This window comes from Galleria mellonella, unplaced genomic scaffold, assembly GCF_026898425.1.
Source record: "Galleria mellonella isolate WM207_F2 unplaced genomic scaffold, CSIRO_AGI_GalMel_v1 utg65, whole genome shotgun sequence".
In the NCBI taxonomy this organism is placed as follows: Eukaryota; Metazoa; Arthropoda; class Insecta; order Lepidoptera; family Pyralidae; genus Galleria; species Galleria mellonella.
The window spans coordinates 4,836,374-4,863,123 of record NW_026442138.1 but is presented as its reverse complement, the minus strand read 5'-3'; the positions used below and the strand labels follow the sequence as shown (position 1 = coordinate 4,863,123).

The following is a 26,750-nucleotide window of genomic DNA, read 5'->3' as shown; positions in this document are numbered from 1 at the left end:
CTGAAATTATAGGTATTTTAGTGTAAAATGAATAATGAAAGTACTACTGAATAATACAGCATGTAAACATTTTACTAGCTACTATATATGTGCTTTTTACTATAAGAAAGAATATTAGACCATTATATCACGTTGTTTAGGCAGTTTAGTAGATAAGTAGGGTTTTATTTCGGGTAGTTCCTTTTACATTGATGTGAATATGAAATGTTTCATTAGTTACCTTTTACGACATCCTTGGAATGGAAAGATGCACAATTGCATCTGACCTATTAATCCTACTCATCGATGTGCCAATTTATACTGCAAGAAAGAGAGGACAGACTGTTACCAACCGGCGTCGTTGAGCGAGAGCGAGTCCGCATCGCCAAGCGAGGTGGGCGTGGGTGGCGGGTCACGCAGGTGGCTGGCGATGCTCATAACGGGCGGCCGGTGCGTAGGCGTCGTCTGCCGCGAACTATCCGCTGCCGTCGACCCACACGACAGGACGCTAGCGCTCTCTTCGTCTACTGAAGATCAATGTAAGATATACATACGTTAGAATTAATTCTATATATCAAATATTTTTACAGGGTATTTACAGGGTACAGAGGAATAACATGGGCGAAACAGTATACTCTGTTATGTACATGGTACTGCTCATGTCTATAGGCAACGGTTACCACTTTTCATCAGGTGGGCCGTCAGCTTGTTTGTCATTCTAAGTTGTATAAAAAAAAAACTAAATACAGAATTAAAATAAAAATGATACAGAAATAAACCGTTGAGATTACGTAACGTTGGACGTTACTAATTCAAGGAACATTTAGCACTGTCAGCTGTTTCGAGCGCCGCAACATCTCTATATTAGAGAAATGTATGGACAGGATTGCAGCAAATACCACGACATGGTTTTTGCTTGCGGGGGGCACGTGGTTATTATACAGCTTCTATCGCTTTTTTTTTAATGCAAGAACGCTGTAGGCATGGTTAAAAATAGTTATATTTAATTTCAAATATTACTAATAAAGTAATAACTTACTGCCCGTTTCGTCGGTGCCTAGTTTGGAGAAGTATCCAACCAAAAAAGCGAGTGTGTCTTGGTCAAGATTAAATCTGAGCGGCAACAGTGACACCTTCAGGCAGCACTCTTGAGCAGACAGAGCCGGCTCCTGCCGTAGGTGTACTGCTTTTACTATTAACTGTGGACAAATACCAAATATGAAATTTTAGTGTCTGAAAAGGAGAGTATCGGAGAAGGCTTATTTAATAAGAAATATGCCAAACAATCGCAATATCAAACCTAAAGAATATTATAAATTTAAAGATGTTTTAATATTATTTAATCAAGCTTTAATGAATGAACGAATTAGAATGAAATTTGATACACAAGTAAGCTATATTCTTACAAATCATCAGCCTTTAACTGTCCACTGCTGAACATACACCTCTCCCTTGGGGGGTTTGTCAGTAATTGCCACGCTTGGCAGGCGGCTTGGCAACCGCAATTAGGTTTTGGTGATGTTTTGAGAGGGGCGATGCTGCCCATACTTCAGCCATTAAGTTCCCTTAATTGCCTCTTACGACACCCACGGGAAAGGATATATCATAGAAATAATATATCATAAAAATAATATATCACAGAAATAATATATTATAAGTAGTAGTTAGACATTGGAGATGTTTTAAGAGAGATACTGCTGCACATCCCTCGCCCTCCCTTAGTCACCTCTTAAGACACCCAAGAGAGGAAGGAATAGCTTATTTTAAGCCGGGACGACACAGCCTATATTCTTACAGATAAAATATTTTAAATACAGATTCGCGTGGACAAAGCCATAGAATACAGTAGTATTTTGTGTGACTGTTTAATGCAAATAAATTTAATTTCAAATGGGTAAGCATAGAAGTTCTTTTTTTTATACAACTTAGAATGGCAAACAAGCTGACGACCCACCTGATGGAAAGTGGTAACCGTCGCCTATAGACATGAGCAGTACCATGGACATAACAGAGTATACTGTTTCGCTCATGATACCCCACATGTACCCAGTAAATTCACGCCATATTCCACCCTTCAAACCGAAACACAGCCATGCAAACACAACTGCTTCACGGTTGAAATACGAATGGGAAAGAGGTACCTAAGCAATCGACTTTTGAACAAAGTCTCCCTCTGGTAAAGTTCATAATCAGCTAGGGGTTTTTGTTCAGCACTGGACTAAGAGAAAAAGATTAAAATAATGATGTTGATATGGAAAGTAATTTATCAACATACCATATGAGCATTCTTCCTTTCAGGTTCGTCTTTCAGTTTGTATTGACTGAGTAATTTGTTAATGTTGCTGCACTCGAGCCGGTCCAGGATTTCTATTTTGCTGATGGCCAATGTTTGCCGAGATGCGTGGACGCCTCCCGTTGGGTATATGTCGTATTGGAATTTCACCTTTAATTAAATTACGTAAGTAGATAATAACGCGTTGCTTGGGATATTGAAAATAAAAATGCATTCGTAACAAATAATATCGTTACTTTGCATTAAGCGTGTAAAAAAAAAATTAATAGTATTTGTTATATATTTTCTAAAAACTCAACAAGATTTTTGAAATAAGAATTTCTAGCGTGAGTTTATTTTGCCTAAAATTTTGATATGTTTATGATGTTCATAAAGACATTAAATGGTATAAGTTCCTTTTTTATCAAAATTCTTTATTTAACTGAAAGGATTTTTTTTAATACAACTTAGAATGGCAAACAAGCTGACGGCCCACCTGATAGAAAGTGGTAACCGTCGCCTATAGACATGAGCAGTACCATGGACATAACAGAGTGTACTGTTTCGCCCATGATACCTCCCATGCGTTGCCATTCCTGAGGACTCAGGTGTTATTCCTCTGTACCCAGTAAATTCACGTGAAAGTATTACATTGATCATATAGAAATTGTATTAAAATCAGTTCAGTAATATAGTTTTTAATCAATAATAACTAGTTTTGTCACGATTTAAGTCAGTATTTTGTGTGGAGCAAAATCTTAAATTAAAACAAATTATTAATAAATATAATTAAAACGATGCCGTACCTTTGTGAGACATAATTTAACACAAGTACAATGATCCCTGCCGGGCCCACCCCGCGTCCTGAGCTCGGCTCTGTTCGGTCGTGCCGCGCGAACATTCGTGCGAACACGCTCGGAGCCCGCGGTCCAGCTCACACCAGCTGTACTAATGTTCACCGACCGTGGACTCTCGTATGGCTCGTACTCTTTGTTGCGTCTATTTATTTATTTATTTATTTATTTATTTACACTTTATTGCACCAAGTAAAAAGAGAAATAACAAATACAGTAAATATTAATGAGAAGTGATACAAAAGGCGGCCTTATCGCTAAGCAATCTCTTCCAGACAACCTTTGGGTAGAGGACATTGAGAAAAAGACAAAGAGTAGGTGGCGCACTATTATATAAATATTATCATATACAAACATATATAGATACATACATACATATATACACATACATATATAATATATACACAATTAAATATATACATAACATACATACATACATACACATACATATATAATATATACACAATTAAATATATACATAACATACACATACTTAACAGCATACATACAACAGAAAAAAATGATGAAGGAAAACGAAGAGAGAACGCAGGAAAATAGTACTAAAGTGAGAGGTAGTAAGATTTAACAGAGGTTTTGAAGCTAGTAAGAGTTTGAGCGCACCGAATAGAGGTAGGTAGTGAGTTCCATAGACGAACTGCCTGAACAGTAAAGGATTTAGAATAAAAGGAAGAAGAATGAGTGGGAAATTTAAGTCGGAGATTATTGACACTGCGTAAAGTATGATCATTAGCCTCACTGAGAAACAAGAATCGGTCTTTTAGATAATCAGGAGCAGCAGGATTAAAAAGGATTGTGTAAAGAAGAGACAGGATATGCAGATTACGACGAAAACGGATAGGGAGCCACTTGAGTTGAGTACGAAATTGAGAAATGTGATCATATTTGCGAAGACCAAATATGAAGCGGATACATAAATTTTGGAGACGCTCAAGCTTGTTTAACGTAAATTAAGCAACGTCTATTAATCAGTAATATAATGTTATTTGAGTGAAAATCGCTTTATAGCTACAAAGATTTGCAAGTTGCACTCAACGTAAGACGGTCGTAATGAATAAAAAAAAATACGATGATCAATATAATTTCTAAGGGCTTTCCTTAGAGACTACAGGATGAGGTTCTTCAAAAAAGGCGTAGTAAGATTTTTTTAAGGGTAAGCAACGCGCGCGTGATATCCCTGTTGTTACAGGTGTCCATAGGCTACGCGAACTTCGTTTATCATCAGACGGGCCATATGCTTGTTTGCCACCATAACAGTATAAAAAAGTCAATGGAATTTGTAGACTGTTGTGGAGAACATAATACTTGACATTTCTACATATTGCTGAGTATATTAGAATCTAAAGTAATTTATATCTATCATCGTTACTCTGACAAATTTGGTTTTTATGAGTGTTTTCCATTATAGTTTCATGGGACGCATGTACGACTTTTAAATAGCTTATTTTATTTTATTCTAGCATTCCCCTAAGTCAAATCCTTTAGTAATATGGATAAAACCATGTTACGCCGACCCCAAATAATAATTGGGATAAAGGTAGGAAGATGATGATTCCCCTAGTTGAATGAAATTAGATTTTCAAACTCACTTGACTGCTAAAGGCGATTGTTTGCGAGGATCCACATCTATAGTAACGGTCTTCTTGCTAGATGAGGGTTCGTTGGCCGATCTAAAGTCGTTTCCGCCATACATATGCCATGTTATGCTCATTTCGCATAAACTGTACCTGTGTATATAAATAGTGTTATTTTGTTTTATAACTTTAATAAATTTTTATATAATCAATTAGATTATATATAAAAAATCATACAATATCTTATTTTTCTTTTTATTTATGTGTCGTACATATTTTCTGTGAAACTTGTGGAGAAATAAAAATATTTACAATATTCAATATGAAGGTTAGCTCATGTCAATGGTGTTATATAAATTTGATGATTGTAACTAAATAAATAAATAATAATTCCTACTCTGTGGTATACAAGAAAAACATTTTGCGTACAATTTTTTTTTTCTATATTACCTAATAATTAAAATGTTATAATCCTATTTTTATTCTGTTGGTAGTATCACAAGAGGGAATATTCTAGTATAAGTTTATTTTTATTACATTACATAGAATGCATTACGAAGTAAAGATAGAGATTTAATATACCTATAAACCGGTGTAGGGAAGCTCTTGGGTGCTTGGAGCACATCAGTTCTCGCGGCGGGCACTGAGAAGTGGTTGTCGATCATGGGCGGGGGCCCGCTTCCGAACCAGCGCACCTCGGGCTCCGCGAGGTCGTCATCCTCGGTCGCCTGCGCTTCCACTATGCAGTACTCGTCGTCTGTGTTGCTGCCATCGCCGCCCGAGTCCATCTGAGTTTACGTAAAGTTGGCAATACGGGGGGGAAAGGGATCGTTAGTAATGAGATTTAACAGCCCCATTATTAGCAATACTCCCTATCAAGTAGATCTCCACACGGTCCCCCATGGAAACCATAGTGGTTAATTCTTGTTCAATTGGTCACTATGGGCCAACTGACCTGCCTTTATCCTCACCTGTCACCCTTCACTACTACCCCACCATTGTATACCGATAACGCAGGCAGTGTTACCATTTCATCTTCAGCCATTAAAAAAAAATGTTGGCAATACATGCTTAATATAATATAAGTGCTATAACCCCCTAACACAGCGCAGCCGGGGGAAGGGATTGTTACCACCAGCCAGCTACCAGTTTCATTGCTGGCAATACGTCGACCTCCACGTGGTTCCCCCTGGAAACTATCGTGCTGAATTCGTGGTGTATTCATTACGATGGGCTAACTAATCTGCCTTTTCATTCTTACTTATCATCTTTTACTGGTGCTTCGCCAGCGTATACCGTTAGCGCAGGCGAGGTTACTATTCCATTATCACCCATTAAAAAAAACACAGCGAGGCCTATGTTCAGTAATGGACAGTAAATGAATGATAAGTACCATACAATGGTACCAATCCCCTGGTCCTCAAGCTAAGACAATATGTTTTAGGAGGAACGAAGTGGAACGAAAATCTGGACACCCCAGAATACTAGGATTCAAGCCAAACTAGAAATAAACTTTATAAATAAAAAAAAAACTATATTGGCCTGACTGAGAATCAAATCCGGGATCTTATTATGTAAAGCAATATAACTACCGCTACGCCATGAAGAATGTCACAATGTTTTTGTACAAACAAAACTTCGAATCGAGAACTCGAGGGATGGGCAGCAGCGTCCCTCTTAAAACATTTGTAAAAGCCTAACTGCAGTTGTCAACCCGCCTGCCAAGCGTGGCAACTACTGGAAAAACTCCCCTTATGAGAAAGGCTTATGTTCAGCAGTGGACAGTTAACGACTAAAATAATAATCCTAAATACCTTCTTCCGTTTTGGCTTTCTTGGTGTGGCCTTAGGTGTGGAGGTAGGATCGCCAAGTTCCTGCGCCACTTGCACGTTTGTTGGCTTCAAATCTTGGTTTTCTTGTGTTCCACTATGGAAGTCCTCGTACTCTAATGACTTAGATTCGGTATCTACATCTATAAGATCCGTTTGCCTCTGCCGCATATTCGATTCGTCGGGGAAAAAGAATATCTCGACACCTTCTTTTTCTGTAGAACTATTGAGGTCTTCTTCCTCGACTAAAAGAAAAAACGTCAGTGAGTGAATGAAAACTCTTTATTGTTTCCTTCAAAGAATGATCTAGATTTTGTACAAAAGTCGATTGCTTGGTTACCTGTATCCCATTCGTGTTTCTACCGTGAAGCAGTTGTGTTTGCATGGCTATGTTTCAATTTGAAGGGTGGGATATGGCAGTGAATTTACAGGGTACAGAGTAATAACATCTGAATCTTCATGAACGGCAATGCATGTGGGGTATCATGGGCGAAATAGTATACTCTGTTATGTCCATGGTACTGCTCATGTCTATAGGCGACGGTTACCACTTTCCATCAGGTGGGCCATCAGCTTGTTTGCCATTCTAAGTTGTATAAAAAAAAAATATGTATACAAAATTAATAATAAATTAAATCAATTTAATTACATAAAAAACAAAATAAAAAGGCGCCAACAATCGGCCTTGTCACTAAAAAGAATAAACATATCATTTTTACAAGTTCAAGAGTTATTTAATATTTTTTTTTATAATATTCATAAAATTTGTATGAGAAAGAATTTTTGAATAGAAAGTATGGTAAGACTGAAACTGTTATCTGTCTTTTGAGAAACTAATCAGATTAAGCAATTTACTTACGTGTCGTATTTGGGCTTTCCTTCATTGCTTCGGCCATCAAATCATTGACTTGCTGAATTTCATTGGGTGATAGTTCTCTTATTTCTTCTATAGGACGATCGTCTAAACCTATAATTAAAATATTACCAAAGAAAATGTTAATCTGAGTTTATTCAATTCTACTATTATCGTGTATTTTTTTATAGGTAGACCACGTGATCTATGTGAATATTCTGTACGTAACGTATTAGATTTTTCTCACGTAATGTTGGATCAACAAGAAAAGAAGGAAGTTTTATTTATGCAATAAAGTATACCACAGTGGATTCTGTGGTATACATTATTTCCTTTGTAGGCTATGTCCTCTACAATCCTATATTGTACGTGCATAAAATTTCACAGTAATTATTCAAGTTGTTAAAGTGCTAAACGGTAACAAACAAACTCACTTTTACATTTATAATTTTATGTTTATATTTACATTTATATTTATAATGTGAGATTTTGTTTTTTTTTTATCTTTCAATGTTTAAATTATAAACATATCTCAGTTACGCGGAGAAAATCGTAGGTAAAAACTAATGGATTACTTACAGAGACAAATCACCATACAATTCTTAAATGATACAAACATTAAAAAAAATAGGTAGTACAGTAAGAATTATTTATCATGAAACAGTATATTATGAAAAATAAATATATAGTAGTTAGTTTACGTACCAACTAACTGTTCCAACGGTTGGTCTGAGCAGATGCTGGTGTGCCGCGAGGAGGGATCGAAGGGCGGCTGCGAGTCACCGTCGGCGGCCGCGTACGTCAGCAGGCGGCACAGCGCCGAAGCGGAGTCCCAGCACGTATACAGGCTCACCATGTTGTTCGATGCGCTCAGGTCCACTTGCGGCTGCTCACTGGGCTATAATGGACGGACAGATAACACATGTATAAGTTGGCAGTGTTTTGTATGACAATTAAAGAAAGGAAGGTAATGTTATTCAAGTATATGTTTCAATGTTAAGGGCAGAGTGTAGCTTTTACTGTATTAGTGGATTTTATATTATGTAGAGGGTTGTTGTTAAAGACCAGAGTAAAGTCAAATATGTAAAATAAATATGACGGTATAAGAGAAAATTACAAAATAGTTTTTCTGAATATTGAAATAAATCGTTTTAGAATTAACGGGCTAGAATTCCACTACCGTTATAAAGTTTTTGTTGATGCCATGTTTGCGACTCTTTCACGCAAAAACTACCAAACTGATTTGAATGAAATTTGGTCCATGGATAGGTTATACCTTAACTTAGATATAGGTTCTTTTTGCATTGATTTATGCGGGCTAAGCTGCGTGATATAGATAGTTACTTAATAACTTGGAATTATAAAAAACGTAATATTTAAATTGTAACAATAGGTATACATAGCACCTGTGATTAACTTAAATTGTCACTATTAATACTGAAATAAACTTACAGCATTATTTTTATCTTCCCTCCTGACGGACAATTCAAACAATCCGACGTCGACGACACAAACGTAATCCTTCGTCACGTCGGGCAGTTTGTCATCGTCTTGCGGTACCGCCACATGGGGCTTCGTCCCGTGGACATGCATTAGGAACAAGGTGCACTCCTGGGCGAGGAACCGCAAGCACGACGTGTTCGTCTCGGCGATCAGATTGCTGGATACGGCGAAGTTTCCAAGGGTGAGAACAGTCCGTATTGGTAGGTATAGTGGTCTGAAAAATAAGGAGAAACGTAAAATCGCATGGCACAAAGATTTATTCTATATTTGGTGTGATTAGAGTAGGGCTAAAGATATGTTATTAAGACGTGTTGTATTGATTTCGTAAAATATATGTAATAGATATATAAATAGATTGATATATAATTTATTTGCATTGCTTACAGGACACAAATAACAACAGACATACAGTAGAAAGAGATACAAGAATACATATATAAAAAAAGAGCAAAATATATAAAGGAAGTAACAATCTTTTCCTTTTATGCGTGTGCCATAGTAATACAAAATGGTCACAACTCAGTTTATTGCTTTGCTCACAAAAAACCAAGACACTTATATTCTGTTATGGCCAAAAGCCAGCCAATAGTTTTGTGCGAGTTACGAAGACACGACATACTAAATTTTGTACACAACCTATGTGCACTAAATTGCTAGTCTTTTTTAGTTTCATTAGGCAAGGTGGAAGAGATCTCTTTTAAAGGTAAGCCCACTCTTACTAACAAGATCTACTCATATAACCATTCCGCTGTATATTTTTTACAAGTGCAATAAAGAAAATAAAAAAAAAAAAAAACTATTGTGAATAATAATTTTACGAATTCTAGATCGGGGGAATATCAAAACAATTTTTTTTATAGTTATCTGAGTTGTGTACCCAGATCTCTTTTATCTGTTTCATTTGTTTGAGGAACTGAAATTACAGTGATTGCTAAGCATTTATTAATAAAAAAAAAAAACAAGACAAATGATAGATAGTATAAATACGATTGATTACCTGTAGTCCACAGCGCAGTCCCAAATGTGGACATGTAGCTCGGACAGAACAATGGAGGGCGTGTATCCTGGGACGGGGAAGTCGAGTACATCTATAACGTCCATGAATTGCGTTAGCCACGCGGTGCCCTTATCGCCTCTGTGTCGTAGCGTCGCTTGCTCTATGCCCAGCGCTATGCAGATCGTCTATGACAATTATTTCATTCTTGATTTCAATTTATTAAATTCAATTGCCAGCTAGGATTTCAGTCAATAAGAATTGGCAAAAAAATCACTGTTATTTAAAGTTTGGTAAAATATAAAAACAAAATCCCTTTAGGCGAGATAAGATCCCTTTAGGTGAGATTTAGATTAGACGTAGTCTCTCTCAGTTTTTTCTTAAGTTATTAATTTCAACATAGAAATTGTTTTGTTAGATATATAATAAGATTTTTTTAAAGCAATGATAAGTATTTAAAATATTTTTAGAATATCAAATATACACGCTACTAGTGTATAGATTTAGAGTTTTAATACCATTTAGGTTTTTATGATCACTAAAAATTTCAGATAAATAAATCATTATTTCATCAATATAACGATAATAAAATAGCTATTTTACCTTTAAGTTAGGTGTTTCGATATCAGGTTCCACTTTAAGTGCTAGTGAGAACATATCCTTGGTTTTTATATTTTCTTTTATAACCACACCTTTGCCTGACGGGTAAATGGTAGTTTTAAGATGCAATGGCAGAGATGTGCCATACAGCCGTAGGTTTGGTTTCTCTGACGGTATCGTGAGAAATGCTGGAAGGAAAATTATTTCGTTAATTTCTTAAGAGATAATATGAAATTACTAATAATATTATATTGAATAAATTTTCAATAAAACTAATTGTTGCAAGCAACAAAATGTATTTTTATAAATATAAATTTATTTTCAACTAGAGACGCCACCTGGCATTGTAGTATAGAATTGCCATTGTGATAGTGTATGTACTCTTAACTAGTTGGTCGTTCTGTGTACGCAATTGTTAGTTGTTTAATAAATATGTGCAAATATGTATATAAATTTTGTATAATCAGTATTTTTACTCTACAAATACAGTCCACGTTCTCCACACTAATCGTCAGAATAGAATTGTAATTTACAATCAATGTATAGTCCGGCTCGAAGGATTAGAAATTTTCAATAGTCACAAACATATCATATAGTCAATCATAAAAATAACACATTATTTGATATGTAATATTATTATGAAAGGCTAACTGACTTTATATTTGTATTACAATAAAATAACTAAAAGTCAATACTGTAAATTAAAATTATTGTTGCATTGTGAAAACGTAACACTCAACTTGTTCATTACATTTAATAAAGCACATCCAATACTATTAATACACATGTAATCCACAGCCAACTTATGAATTCACTTTTAACATAACTTGAATTATTTATAATAATGTTATTGTTATTCACTTACATTCGTGGTATAATGTCATTTTCCCAGATCGTAAACACATTTGCGCGGTCTTCGGTCGGCCGTTGAGACCGCTCACGTGGCACATATTGAGCTTGTGGGCTTCCAATACCAGCTCACCCATTTGACCTGGCACTACACGCTTATTACTGTCCTGTGTGATAAAGTAATTTTTATATAAGAATTTTATACAATGAAAAATTGTTGAATCTTTTAGATGATATAGTTCGTTTCAAAAAAGGGTGCATATGTAATATAATTAATCTAGACGGGAGTGCTTACTTTAGTCCCTTTTGACAAGACAGAACGAACTTATTGTTACGTTTTTAAATACGCTCTTATAAAAAAGAATGAGATGCTAGCCATAGTGGACATAACTGTCACGTTGTAACTTACGCACATGATAGCGATAACGTGTATGTCGAACGGGAATAAAAATAAGAGAAATTTAGATACAACTAAAGGTAGCTGTGTAGGCCTTCCATGTCCGTGGATGTCGTAAGAGACGACTAAGAGAGCTATGGTGGAGGGATGGTTAGCAGCGTCCCTCTTAACATAACATAACATCACCAAAAGTCAAACTGCGGTTATCAACCCACCTGCCAAGCGTGATAACTACTGGCAAACTCCCGTTTATAGGGGAGGCTATATTCAGCAGTGGACAATTAACAGCTGATACAACAATCAAGGTAAAATATATATATATATATATATATATATATATATATATATATATATATATATATATATATATATACACCAGAGGGAGACTTTGTACAATAGTCGATTGCTTGGATATCTCTGTCCAATTCGTGTTTCAACCGTGAAGCAGTTGTGTTTGCATGGCTGTGTTTCAGTTTGAAGGGTGGGATATGGCGTGAATTTACTGGGTACAGAGGAATAACACCTGAGTCCTCAGGAATGGCAACGCATGGGGGGTATCATGGGCGAAACAGTATACTCTGTTATGTCCATGGTACTGCTCATGTCTATAGGCGACGGTTACCACTTTCCATCAGGTGGGCCGTCAGCTTGTTTGCCATTCTAAATTGTATAAAAAAAATTACATACAGAAAACGGAATGAACTTACCCGCACGGGCGCATAAATAGTGAGCAATCCGCTGCCTACTTTTAAAGAGAAACAGAAGTTATGTGTGTCTTTCTCATGTACAATCTTCGCTGTACCGATTCCTTTTTTTAATTTATTATCATATGTCGAATAGTAGAGGTTTTCTTCTTCCGAAGATGTGCTATCGGAATCTGAATCTGAAAGGAAGGCTTGCTATTAATTTTTATAGTGTTCTATTGCAGTTGTTTTATTTTAGTGTTTTCTACGTAAATAGAATCAGATAATTTCATTGCATATAGAAACTAAGACTCCATTTTATTATTTAAAATAAAAAGAAAAGATTGACAATTAAATATTGGGTTTGCTGGAAAAATCTCTATTGGAAATAAGCTCGCCCTTGTGCACTATTATGTTTGTTTTTACATTTTAATAACCTTTTGTGTACAATAAAGAATAAATTTGTAGTGTAAAAAAATAAGCATAGGGATAGTTTAATTTTTTAGTCTAAATACAAAATATTCTTTATCGTCGTATCTATTTCTGTTAGGAATAAAAAAATTATGTCCGTTTTATAAACAACAAGGCATTTTGATTGATCAGACTTTACTACTAGAAGGACCATAATAATAAGAGCTAAGAGTATATTTTTGTATGTATTCATACCACAGCCAGTGGTCTTGCAGGCGCCAAACGCAGGATATATAGAGGCGCACATGAGCGGGTTGATTTCGTACGGATCGAATGGCTGCGGCTCCCACAACAGCAAGTCTGAATTGATCCGGTTGTAAATGATCTCGTAGAGTTGTTTTGATCTGTGTAGTAACAATAATAACAATATTATCCGCGGGGCTTAAAAACGCCACTGTATATGAATCGCAATAGGATTTTGTTTGTATAACCTGTCTATGTGATTGTTATAGTCTGTAATATAATACCCTCAATGCTAGAGGCCTATTAAATTTGGCGCGTTATGTAAAGCCAATCTTATTATTAATCGTGTAAAGAAGGATTAACACACATGAAAAGTACCATGGACATAACAAAGTATGTATACTGTTTCGTCCATTATACCTCCCATGCGTTGCCATTCCTGAGGACTCAGGTGTTATTCCTTTGTACCCTGTAAATTCACTGCTTTCAAATCGAAATACAGCTGCTTCACGGTAGGAACACGTTTGGGACAGAGGTGCTATAGTAAACGACTTTTGTACAAAATCTCTCTCTGGTTCCTTACAACATCTTGGTCATAGGATAGAGCGGTGGTACACTTTAAATTTAAGTATTATGTATTATATTAAAAGGAATTTACTTTTATGATAAATAAATACAAAAAAATGGTTCTCACTCAAGTTGCAGGCTCAATACAGGCAAATTGAATTCCAAGTGTATTGATGAAGTTTCTATGGCGCTAGCGGTGAATTCGGCCATTTCTTCATCATTGCCAGGAACAATTAATTCTTCTTCACGGTCTGTAATATATAATCAATTTGAATTGTATGAATAAGTATAATTAAATATCTCACATGTCGATTGGTAATTTCATAAAAATAACAAAAGTATTTTAATTATTAATATTTTCTCGCCTTCATTTAAATTAAGATTTTTGTTCTTAAAAAACACACATAACGTATTAGTCGTAGAATACTGACGGATCTTTATATGTAATATTTGTCAGATCCGTCAGTATTCTACGACTATGACGATAAAGACATGTTTGTCACGCCTGTCTCCCATTAGGGTAGGCAGATATAATGGAACATCAAATGTCTCGATTCAAACAGACTTCCTTCGCTTCTTCTACATTCATCAATCTTTTCACACATGCTCGCCAGTTATGGGTATTTTAATTTAGCCCTTGGTTAAAATTTTAAACTTCAATAAATTAATAAGACTCATGTAATCGTATGAGTATAAGGATTACATTTGAAAACTAAGCAAACTTTTTATAACAACATTTAGTTCAATCATAGAATATCTACAAGCAAAGATACATAAAAATTAGCACTTTATTCATGTATTCAAAATATAACATCATTAGGTAATTAACATCGACAGAGAATTATCCTCACACGCTAGAATACAGAGAACTTTCTTTAGGCGAATGCTCAGGCTGTGTGCAATAAGTTCCTTGCCGAGGTTTACAATAGTATGCAGTTTTTAAATAAAGAGTGTATTAAAGTTTCTTCAAGGTTGGCAACACACACATAATTTAGTGTTGTAGGTGTCCATAAAGACTGTTTACTATCAGATGCGCTGTATGCTTGAGTGCCAACTTCGTGGTATAAAAAAACATTGTTTACTTTTAATCATATATTGGTCGTTTCGTTAGATTTTAGTATAGCGGATATGCTTACCTTGTGTATTATCGCTCTCGTGCTTGGTAAAGCTTTGATGCGCCATTTTCTTGCCACTGAACGGACTGGGTTGTGTACTGTGTAGATTGTGCATTATGTACATGGACGTTGTCATTGGGTTAACGTTTGCTGGTTCGAAGCTTGCGACATCGTCAAATGGGCCTTTGTTTGTTTTGCTCGGTTGGAATGTTAAGGATATTCTGAAATAATATTGATATAATTACTACGTTTTGATATAAGAGCTTTGTGAAGATTTTTTTTTATGCAACTTAGAATGGCAAACAAGCTGACGGCCCACCTGATGGAAAGTGGTAACCTTCGCCTATAGACATGAGCAATACCATGGACATAACAGAGTATACTGTTTCGCCCATCATACCCCCCATGCGTTGCCATTTCTGAGGACTCAGTGGTTATTCCTCTGTACCCAGTAAATTCAGTAAATTAAAGTAAGGTGAAAGGTGAGAGGTAAGATAATAACTTTTGTACAATAATTTAAGACAGAGAAAATTAATAGAAAACTTACGTCGGTAAAAGGGTTGTAGTGTTGCCGCTTAAAATATTCCCTTCAGAGGAATCACTCATTGTTGTACGAGCTATGTGAGTAGCTGGTAAACTGTCATTTTCCTGAGAAAAACAATAATTACGTTTTGTTAATATCCAAGAAGGTTTAATAACTTTATTACATAATTTAAGTATATAATTTATGAAGTATTTATTTCGATTATTGGAGAAAATCTATAAAAAAAGTTTAGTAAGATATATACTTAGTTGTAAATCCCCCAAAAGTAGTAACAGTAAGGCATAGAACCTTATTGTTTGAATAATAATTATTATAGAAAATCTTTGTCGAACTAGCGCCATTTAGGTCCTTCGAGTCGGAGTATATTTTGTTAATATTGAAAAATTGCAGACTACTGATGAAAATATTCCATTTTTAGCTTCACAAGTGTTTAAAATATTTTGCTTTTTCTAATAAAGCGCTTCTTGATGATATTTTTAAACTATATTATTTGATAATGATGATGATATATTAATACTAAGACTTACATAATAATACAAATCCAGCATGGTGGTTTTGAGGGTGATGGTGGTAGGGAGAGGACGGACGCTGGGTAACTGTTGTGATCCTATTGTTACATTCTGGAATTTGAACAAGAGGTAGTCGGTTCGGACACGCCGCGTCTCATGGTCCACTGACGGCCGAAGATCTGCTATAGGGAACCTGTTAAAGGAAATTTATTAATGTTTGACTGTATGTGCATTAGTTAATTTAAAAAATATATATGTTTATTATTATTTATTTCAACGTTAACTGTCCACTGCCGAACATAAGCCATTCCCATAAGGGGAATTTTGCCAGTAGTTGCCACGCTTGGCAGGCGGGTTGTCAACCGCAGTTAGGCTTTTAAAAATGTTTTAAAAACACTGCTGTCCCTCCCTCGACCATTATGTTCCTTTAGTCGCCTCTTACGGCACTCACGAAAAAGGAAGTTGTGGTCCATTCTATGTTAGGAAACACACGGCGATTGTTAATTATATGTGGCTAAATTATTTTTTATTTTCATTTGTCTTCACAGAATGAATTTGAACATGTGTGTGATTATTGCTAACGATCCATTGGCATGTTGATTAGTATGTTTGTATTGTTAGTTCAATCCACGTTTTGTATAAGTTGGAACATACAACCCTCCTTTTTCAGGTAAGAAGTCTTTATATCTTAGCCGATTTTACCTTAGTATGGCGTTGAGATTAGGACAGTGCAGTGAGAAGTTGAACTGGTTGTGTGAGGTCGTGGCAGCGGGAGCTTTGGTCGCCGTCGACCCACCGAAGAATGTCGCCGACATACGTTCAATCACTGTTAGCTCTACGTCTAAATGGCATGGCATACATTTTACACTGAAAATGAAAAATTAATGAATTAATACATGGAAAAAATAAGCAATAGACTATAGACATAAAATAGTAGCTGGTGCACTTTGGACAAGGATGGCTAAAGACAAAACAGTTGCTGACTGAACATTAATAATTGTTAAACTATTTATTACTAGATGTATTACGCGGCTTTACGTATGTGGATCAGTATATAAAGTATCATGAATGCTAAGTTAGGATATAATCTAAACATATACTAAATATCGTTCAGTAGTTTTTGCGTGAAAGACTAACAAACATTTTATCTTACAAACTTTCTTATTAATAATATTATTAATTAATCCTTTAAAAAGATTTATAATAAATAATAAAATAAATGTACAGCTTAATACTTACACCACTTCAGTCGTTGGATAAACTAGTTTCTTTTCTCCAGAGACTCTCATATATTTGGAAGTTTGTTTGAAATTGATTTTTACATTTGCATTGGAAGACGCTGACGATTTTTTGGCAGTATCTTCATCATCCTCTGTGAAAAAAATATAAAAGGTCAAATTATATGGAAGTCAATATTAAGTATTTCCACTTAATAGGAAGAGAGAGGAAGAGAAGAGAGAAAGGAGGAGGGGAGAAGGTGACAGAGGAAAGGTCTAGGCTGTCGAGCTTACTCGAAAATATGACTAAATAAAAAAAATACCTTTTTGATCAAACCGTATCAAGTCATAACTTTGTGGTTTGTTATTGTCGTTCGATGTGTAGAGGCATTCCCTTAGTAGAAGATGCCGTATTGATGCTTCACAGAGAGTCTGGTTGCCATGTGAAGTTGTCTTGTCACTGCCATCTAGTGTCACCTCGGATGTTATTAGTCTGTCAAAAAATAGGGTATGTGTTATTTATCTAACATATAGTTCACTTTTACAGCTATGAACAAAGAAATATGGCCAACGTGAGAAATAGGTAAACATGATATTTTATATATAATTATAAATATTTAGGTATAATTGTATACAAGTAAAATCATACATTCATTATTATGATTCTTATTATAGGCGTGTTCTATCAATAAGTTAAATAACGATCCTAAACAGACTGGTTCTCCTATACAAATGTTGATTTTTGGCTGATATTTTCTTTGATGTTGTTCAGTTTTAATAATAGAATAAGTTTTTAAAACAATACCAATGATTTTGATGTTACCCTATAAATAAATGTTGATTGATTGTACCTCAAATGATTTCTTTTCGTAGCGTTATCGAGAGCCTCATTGGCCACACAAAACTCTTTCGTTCCTCCGTCTGATATTGAGAACCGCTGCAGATGTTCGAAGAACGCTGTGGACACCTCATGTAACTCGTATGCGGAGGCAGGCGATATACAATCTGACCCCATAGGCAGAGTTGTTAGGATATCCTAAAAAAATAATTTGGTATACATATTTAAATTTGTTTCACTCAATAATATTTTATTATTTTATATTGCACTGGATGTATCTCGTGGCTTTAATTGCGAGAATTAATTTTGTTGAAGTAAAGGGCAATTAATAATAACAATAAAGTTTATTCTCTTCACAATACCAGTTGTACATCTATTATACTCTAATACATTTATTTTTGGAGGTTACATAAGTTAATGTATTGTGAAGAACTGGTGTCTGAAGTAGGATAAACCTGTGTTACAGATCACTAGGTCCTCACCCCACGGTGTTGGCACTATTTTACAATTTGCTCTGATTATGAATATAATAACAACACTTATATATATAGTTAAGGTTATACAACCGATATATTCTACATAATATTATAAAATATTTGAAAACAATATGTTCTAATAATTACCTTATGTAACAGAATACAGGACATAGAGGATATTCGTAGACTAATGTGTGATACTTCCGCTGTAGGATCACCGTCAATGTGTGGGACTAGAAGAAAAATAATTAAAAATTTAAAAACGTTTAATAATTTGAATGTTCGTTTATTACTAGGTGTGCTGCGTTTTTATATTTTACCATAGAACAAGTTTTCTATTGTAAAAAATGCTTAATTTATTACTAGCAACCCGATTTGGATAGTTTTTAAAAATAAAACACAGAACATTTCTACAGCTGAAAGTTTTAAAATTGGTGTTATATTTTTTAAATTTAAAAAATAATTTCGCACTAGATATGTTCTACGCGTTCTTCATATTTATAACAGCGTGCGTGCGTGCGTATGTACGTGCGTGCGCACCTGCGTGCACGTAAGGGTTAATGTGTACTCCTCTACTATATATGTATGGTTACCTTTTTTATTTCGCTTGATGCGTGGTTGAAACCCTGGCATGTTGACGCTGGATGTCATGCTGGTGTTCATAGAACTGACTGATGAATTAAAGCTCTCCGTCATCTCGCCGCGTGGTATCATCGGGTGGAATCTCTCGCTCTCTGTGTCACTCTCTTCTAGTAAAAAATATATTATTCATGTAGTATTAGTTTATTGTAAGCAAAACTAATCTTAGAAGTGTGGGATAGGAGCGGGAACGCTATCCACAAAGATTAATGGCACCATTGCTGACAATATGCCATATTTTTTTTTTTTTAGTGGATGATAATGGAATGATAACCCCGCCTGCGCTAACGGTATACGCTGATGGAGCATCAGTGATGGATGATAGGTGAGAATGACAATGCAGGTCAGTTAGCCCATCGTGATGAATACACTTGGTATTCAGCACGATGGTTTCCAGGGGGGACCACGGGGAGGTCGACCTGGCAGGGTATATTGCTAGCAATGGTACTGATAGTCCCCATTACTAACAATCCCTCTCTCCCCAATATGCCATATTAGGTCCATTTTATGTGATTCCTAGTGGTAAATACCTGGTGAATTCGTCAGAATAGGCCAATTAATATCCACCCTCACTTATTACTTACAACAATGCAGGTAGGGTTACAATATTGTTTTCATCAATTAAAAAGATAATTTTGACTACTTATGTCTCTACATAGTGGATTGAAATATCATTGAAAGAAATGGAAAAAATAAAATGGAATTTTTATTAAATGGAACTAAAATTAAATGGAATTTTTATTAACGATTTCATACCGTAACTTGGTCCAGACCATCCACTCATTCCAACGTAAGGTTTGCTCGCGCTCTGCTTCTCTAAGTTGCCTAGTAATTGAGCCTCAATGAGTTGGAAATCGGCCCGTTTCATTGGTTTACATTGGACGTTTACACCAGTTGGCCGGAGTGGTATGTTGCTGTGAATTATATTATTTATATTATAATATTATTAAGTAGCTATTTCTGTGCAGACAATTAAAACACAATTAAAATTGAGTTTTTTTTTATGTTTATCAAAGGGCATATGGTTTATATGGCAGTGAAATTGTAGGGTACGGAAGCGTAACACTATAGTACTCTGGAATGACAACGCATGAGACATTACAAAATACACTATTGCCTATGGTACCTACCATAGGCAATAGTGTATTCTGTAATGTTCATAGTGCTGTTAATTTCTATAGACGACAATTATTTCTATCAGGTGGGCCGTTAGCTAGTTTGTAATTCAAATAGTTCGATAGTAAGAAATTATAATTAAAAAATTTGTCAAATATATTATAACTTTTGAATGTTTTACTGAACTAGGTTATTTGATTAGAGTTATTATGTTTAATTCTACTATCATCAGTATGTGTATGACTGCTAACACTAATGAACCGATGAAGGGTTAACGTTAAGCTCTGAGCAGTGATCTAATAAAAACATGTGTGACCAAAATTGCAGTTAGATTTTGGTGGTTATATTAACCGTTTATGTAAAGGTTGAGGAAGTTGTAGTAGTAAAAGTGCTGGTCAATCCTCGAGTGTTGGCAGTCACACATATAATAATAGTAGTGGAATTAAACAAAATAATTCTAAACAAATAACTTATAAATGGTTATTAGTTTCAGAAATAAATTAAAAATTTACCTTGTGTCTTCTAAATGAGGTTCGTTAATAGCTTCTATGAGCTCAATTAATGTATGTAATTGTCTTGGCGTTATAAATACTACGAATGATCCTAATAACATTCTGACTTCGACTTTAGGACCTTCTGCTTCTTCTGTGTGCTTAATTTTAAGTGCTAACTCTTGTTGCCCTGTAAGCTTAGCAAATAGTATAGGTTCTGGCTGATTAGATTTCTCTTCTGGTGTTGTTTCTTTTGTTTCTGTTTGTGCGTTCGTTTCTAAATCAACCTCTTTGACAGGCTCTGACTCTATGGTTGATATAACACTTCTAGTTTCGTAAAATACATCAGATATAGCGCTCTGGTAATTAATATCTGATGGGTCAATTTGCGATGATTCAGACTTGTCTAATTGTGATGAAGTCGACTTCTCCATAATGAGACTTCGCGCCATAGTGCGCAATTTAGATGGGAACTCATCTGTATATAACGTGACACCATTAAATTTAATTTTTTTATTTGTATATGTCGCTACTATATAGGTTTTTGGTTTTTCCGGATCCGTCACTTCCGGAGTGGGCTCTTCGCCCGCCTCATCAAAGTAGTCAATGCTAGAAAAAAATAGTGTTTTTAAAAAAATATATAAATTTTTATATTTATATTTAATGGTTAAGTAATAAATAGCCGGAGATTATTAATCTTTATTAACAACTTTAAAATTCTTAATATTCATATTTATATCAGAGAAACAATGATCATTTATTAAAAGCATCATTGATGGTATATGGACACCACACAAACTTGTAATTCTATATGACTAGGGAAAAGCGATTGCTCAATTTAACAGGATGACCTCCACGTGGTCATCCCTGGAAACCATCTTAGTTAAATTCTTGTTGAATTTGTCACAATGGGTAAAATAACCTACTTTCATTCTCATCTTCTTAAGTTCAGTTTTATTAGTCGCCTTTAATACATATTTAAGAAAAACCAAATTAATTGACATAGGCCGAAGCATAAGCATGCTGAAGTGGCATTGGGTTGATCACATAGGTTAAAGAACCGACAACTGATGGGGAAGAAAGGTCCTTGAGTGGCGACCCCGTAGAGGCAAACACTATCTCTAAATATTAGTGTCTGTAAAGGAAAGCTGCCTTTTTATTCACAATATAAACATGTTTATGATTATAAAAATGCATACTTACTTTTGTATACGAATATCTAAGGCAATGCCTCTATCACCATTTTTAGGAACATGTTCAAGTCTTATTCTAGTGTCAACAAATTTCACTTTCACTCTGCTTAAAACTGAAATAAGATATTATAAAACATTATGTTAAATATTCAGTTTCTTTTCTGGAAAAAACAATTTAATTAAAATAGCCCTAACAATCAGTATCATTTATAATTATTATTGTTCTAGAAATAGCTATATAATACTTAGCAAAAATATTAGATTTAAATGGTTGATTAAAAAAATGTTAAATAAGTAAAATCGGAAATAAATCATTTAATAAGCCAGTCAATTCACAAATTTTAGACATAGAAATGTAAAATGATGATGTTAATTCTAATTTTTATAAAATATAAATTATTGCCAGTTTTATTTTCGAATTTTAGAGAAAGAATAATTAAAATCTATTCTAAAATTTCATTCTACACATATGTAGTAGTATAGAGTAATAATTATATTGAATTTTTTTTTAAATTAAAACTCACTGGAATCAATGGCATGGGCAAACATTTCAATGCCCTCAACAGGATGTGTCTCTTGTGGTCCATCTTCCTCGCGGAGACACTCTGCAGCTAATTGCATGGATGAAGACATGGAGGACCACATGGATTCCAACATTGATGATGCTGTTGTAAGGATTTTTTTAATATTATTTTTCTATACAACTTGGAGTAGCAAACAGGCACATGCCCACTTGATGATAAATGATATCTGTTATGGTTATGTATAAGGGTTAATTGAAATGGGTAGGTATATTAAAGCAAAACTGTGTGATTAAAAGTAAAGTTATCTAAGTAATATTATAAATGTGAGTTTGTTAAGATATTTGCAAACATCTTTATTATTCAATCGCTTTTATATAATTAAGATTTTAATTAGTTTTGGTATATAGATAGACCAATCTTTAGATTAAGAAGTATTACAGAACAGACATAGGATTTATTATAACTTTATGCAGATATTAGATTGCTACATAGTGAGTCTTTGTAAGAGTTTGTAACATCATCATAACTTAAAAGTTATTGAAATTTTAAGTTAAGATGTTGCATTAACTTCATGTTATTTTTATAAAACTATCTCTATATATCTTTTCATTAATTTTCTTTATTTATGATTATAATTTCTTTCTTTCAAACAAAGAAGCATTATTAGGTATGTATAGTTAATATGTTACAATATATAGATAAGAAAATGAGAAAAATTAAGACAAAAGCAAGAAATGAATTATAAAAAAAAGAATTCTTTTAATAAATCCAACTTTTATAACCTGGAAATAATATTTTCCTTCTATATGTAATAATATCTAATACAGCATGTAATTTATAAAGATTTTGAATGTACTTTTGTTTAAAGATATCTATTATGGTAATATTGATGTCATCAGCAAATTATGTGAAAATGATGACTACAGCCTTGGCCACCCTAAAAATCCTTAAAAATATATATCTATATCTTGACCTGTACTTGCTTTTTGTCGCATGGTGCACGTCTAAAGGTTAAAATGAGCCAATCAAAACAACGTACCATGTCATAAAACTATAAACACAATAGAGGCGACTCATTTCCAGGAAAGTCGAATTTTAGGGGAATGTTTTTTTCTTGTCCAAATCTTAAGAATTTTTTTAAGTTTATTGTAAATTTCTAAGTTGGCAAATACTTTTGGCCAAGGCTGTATGTTAAAATTCGATTAGTATGGTTTCATTCAATAAACTTTTAAACTGTACATGCATAATTAATTTTCATACATATATTAATTGCTACTTAGAAACTTGTACTATAGTAGTTTAATGAGATAATTTCGTTTTTATAGTATAAAAATATATGATTGGCATGTCTGTAAGATATTGTTTGGCTATATATATATATATATATATATATATATATATATATATATATATATATATATATATATATATATATAATAGAGCTGTTAAGGTATATATAGTTAAGGTATATATGTCGTTAGCGGGCAGCTAAAGTTCTACAACTATTAATATTTAGAATATGAATTACTATTAACACTTATTATAGTACAAATATACAGTTAAATGAAATATTAGAATATATAATAAAACATTACAAAAATGCATATACTATAAATAAATATAATACCTAACCACTTATATAATAAATGTTAAAATAAATGAATATACTACCTATATTGGAAATTTAGTTTAACGAATTTAAGATTTGACAATTCAATTAGAGAAATGGGAAATTAAGATTATGATTCAATGGAAAGAAAATGTAATTTCAACTTTTTCTTGAAAAAGGTAGTAAAAGGGCTCTCTTGTATGTGGGAAGGGAATTTGTTCTATAATTGGGTGGCTCAATATGAGAGAGTATACATATATATATAATATCAAGAAATAACAAAAATAAAAGAAAAGATCATTTATAATATTAATAAAAATGGAAAGTGCTACAGACTTAAGCCACATGATATTGAATAAATGTTTTAAGCTGTGTCCTTTCATTTGTTATCAATTTTAATAATAAGGTTTACAGTTATTAATTTGTTTTGAAGTGCATGGAATGATTTAACCATCAGAATATTATAGAAAAACAAAATATATCCCACATATTAAGATAATAAATTTTCCATGTATTGACAACACAATTATATCATTTTAGATGCATATTAAAATTGTTTTCAAGTGTTTTATTGCATACATTTTGCTTTCATGTCATATATGTAAATTATAAAAAGTATACAAAGGTATACTAATATAATATGTCTCATAGATAATAGAAAGGAAAGAATAGGATCAGCAGATTATAAAGATACTTCATTCTTACCTTCTTCGGTCCGAACTTTGGGTTGAACAGTGAGTGACAAGCCATTGACCTCCACAATAGAGTCATCTTTCAACAAGGTAGACCATGGTATTGTAACTGTGATCTTTTGCATATGACCATCAATTATTTCTAGTGGCCAGTTTTGTGAATCTCCAAGTTCATTTAGGGCCTAAAATTTTTTTCAATTAAGTGATTAAAAATAAAACACATATGCTAAATATTATTTTGTTTTATTTTATAGAAATTTTAATCATTCCTCTATCAGAATTATTTATATATCAGTATGGATCAATTTATATGTATAAAAAATTAAATGTATGTTTTAAATTTACAATAAATACAAAAGAAAAAAACTTTTGACATGCAATTTGATTAACAAATAGTTGAAATTACAGCTGAAGGAAAGTGGTGTCTATAACATGTAAACATAAACAACTCTCATGGAGATCACATAATATCCCACAATGCCCAATGGTAGGCTAATGTATTATAGATTTTTATGCAGAAATTTAGCTGCAAATAGGTTACATAAATCCATGTACACAACTTTGGAAAATGGTTTGTATGAATATTGCTATTTAAAGTATAGTAATTTTATTTTGCATTGGGCCATTATGTATGAGAGTATGGTTAGTCTAATTAATGTAGATTATACTAGTAAGCCATAAAGAGATTTGAATAACTTCTTAGATATAGGTAAATACTATAAGATGAACAGTTTAAATCGAATAGCTGTAGTTTAAGTATAAATTTGTAACGATAGGACAATACTTCATTGTTTGGTTATGATTGTAGTGTACTTTGAATATTATTTATAGAAAAATAATAATTTTCAAGTTACGAGCCTCTTATACACAACTCTGGCACAAATGGTCATAAAAATGGCGACTAATTGCCATTGAGGTAGAGAAGAAATCACAAAAAAAAATTCTATAATGTTGTTTTAAGATTTGAGTGCAGGTATATATATTTAAAAGAGAAATAGTCTAATTATTTTTATTTATAAAACAATTGTATGGTAGTTCATCTTTTTATTTCAATACCCACATTATTTTTATTTATGGAAGCTTTATTTACATTGTATAAAAAAATAAATATTATGAATATTGTAGTATTTAAAATAAAATAGAAATGATTTCAAGTTTAATTCTTTTTGTTCTGGTGCTTGTTCTATTGCAGATGTTGTTTTTTTATGGTATTTTATCTTTTTACTTCAATATCCACATTATTTTTATTTGTGGAAGCTTTATTTAGATTGTGTAAATAAATAAATATTATGAATACTGTAGTACTTTAAAATAAAGTAGAAATAATTTCAAGTTGAGTTTTTTTGTTCTGGTGCTTTTTCTATTGCACATATTATTTTTTATGGTATTTTATCTTTTTATTTCAATACCCACATTATTTTTATTTCTGGAAACTTTATTTAGATTGTATAATAATTCAATATTATGAATATTGTAGTACTTAAAAATAAAGTAGAAATAATTTCAAGTTGAGTTTTTTTGTTCTGGTGCTTTTTCTATTGCATATGTTATTTTTATGGTATTTTATCTTTTTATTTCAATACCCACATTATTTTTATTTATGGAAGCTTTATTTAGATTGTATAAAAAATTAAATATTATGAATATTGTAGTACTTAAAAATAAGGTATAAATTATTTGAAGTTCAGTTTCTTTGTTCTGGTGCTTGATTTAATGCACGTGTTATTTTGTTTATTGCGCACAACGAATTGGCAATTATACGACAACTTGGGAAGGACTAAATTGAATCATTAAATTGTAGCTATGTTTACTTTTGTTCATTATAAAGTATTTTAGGCTAATACACTTACTTCGCAGTCAAGGCTAACGTCGCAGACCGTGCCTGTTCCATTGTAGAGATCAACACTCAGCTGATCGAGTGTTAGCTTCTGTTCGAGGAAATTACCAAGGTAGCGTTGTAGAAGATACCTGCAGGCCCTCTTCTTGATGCTCTCAGACCATGGCAGATACCACAACATTTTCATAACTTTATCAAGATCATCACACTGAAAATTTTAACTTTTGTATGTAATGACTATTGTGAATTTGTGATTGTGATTGCGTGCGATTGACTTGTGAACGTAAATAAACACGACGTTTCGTTTTACGCAGTGAGCGTTTT

General features: G+C 33.5%; 1 protein-coding gene across 4 annotated transcripts in view; it reads right to left on the bottom strand.

Annotated features, from left to right (window-relative positions):
- The window catches only part of LOC113517998 (autophagy-related protein 2 homolog A), a 35,178-nt gene extending 8,435 nt beyond the window's left edge, over window positions 1-26,743 (bottom strand). For 2 of the 4 annotated variants that reach the window (XM_052900620.1, XM_052900623.1), the window contains exons 1-31: window positions 26,440-26,743; window positions 24,603-24,771; window positions 22,289-22,429; window positions 21,775-21,877; window positions 20,593-21,180; window positions 19,721-19,878; window positions 18,919-19,074; window positions 18,473-18,558; window positions 17,863-18,047; window positions 17,335-17,504; window positions 17,034-17,166; window positions 16,497-16,661; window positions 15,813-15,987; window positions 15,289-15,389; window positions 14,763-14,962; window positions 13,754-13,877; window positions 13,072-13,220; window positions 12,430-12,605; window positions 11,342-11,492; window positions 10,480-10,664; window positions 9,880-10,064; window positions 8,832-9,096; window positions 8,085-8,277; window positions 7,386-7,493; window positions 6,512-6,771; window positions 5,280-5,485; window positions 4,713-4,850; window positions 3,058-3,250; window positions 2,255-2,422; window positions 1,019-1,178; window positions 333-506 (exon numbers count right to left, since the gene is read on the bottom strand). In XM_052900620.1, the coding sequence (XP_052756580.1) occupies window positions 333-506; window positions 1,019-1,178; window positions 2,255-2,422; window positions 3,058-3,250; window positions 4,713-4,850; window positions 5,280-5,485; window positions 6,512-6,771; window positions 7,386-7,493; window positions 8,085-8,277; window positions 8,832-9,096; window positions 9,880-10,064; window positions 10,480-10,664; window positions 11,342-11,492; window positions 12,430-12,605; window positions 13,072-13,220; window positions 13,754-13,877; window positions 14,763-14,962; window positions 15,289-15,389; window positions 15,813-15,987; window positions 16,497-16,661; window positions 17,034-17,166; window positions 17,335-17,504; window positions 17,863-18,047; window positions 18,473-18,558; window positions 18,919-19,074; window positions 19,721-19,878; window positions 20,593-21,180; window positions 21,775-21,877; window positions 22,289-22,429; window positions 24,603-24,771; window positions 26,440-26,613 (5,539 nt within the window). In that variant the 5' untranslated portion in view covers window positions 26,614-26,743. The remainder of the gene's footprint in view (window positions 1-332; window positions 507-1,018; window positions 1,179-2,254; window positions 2,423-3,057; window positions 3,251-4,712; window positions 4,851-5,279; window positions 5,486-6,511; window positions 6,772-7,385; window positions 7,494-8,084; window positions 8,278-8,831; window positions 9,097-9,879; window positions 10,065-10,479; window positions 10,665-11,341; window positions 11,493-12,429; window positions 12,606-13,071; window positions 13,221-13,753; window positions 13,878-14,762; window positions 14,963-15,288; window positions 15,390-15,812; window positions 15,988-16,496; window positions 16,662-17,033; window positions 17,167-17,334; window positions 17,505-17,862; window positions 18,048-18,472; window positions 18,559-18,918; window positions 19,075-19,720; window positions 19,879-20,592; window positions 21,181-21,774; window positions 21,878-22,288; window positions 22,430-24,602; window positions 24,772-26,439) is intronic. The other 2 variants (XM_052900621.1, XM_052900622.1) reach the window with 2 other exon arrangements.
- Window positions 26,744-26,750: the final 7 nt, after the last annotated feature.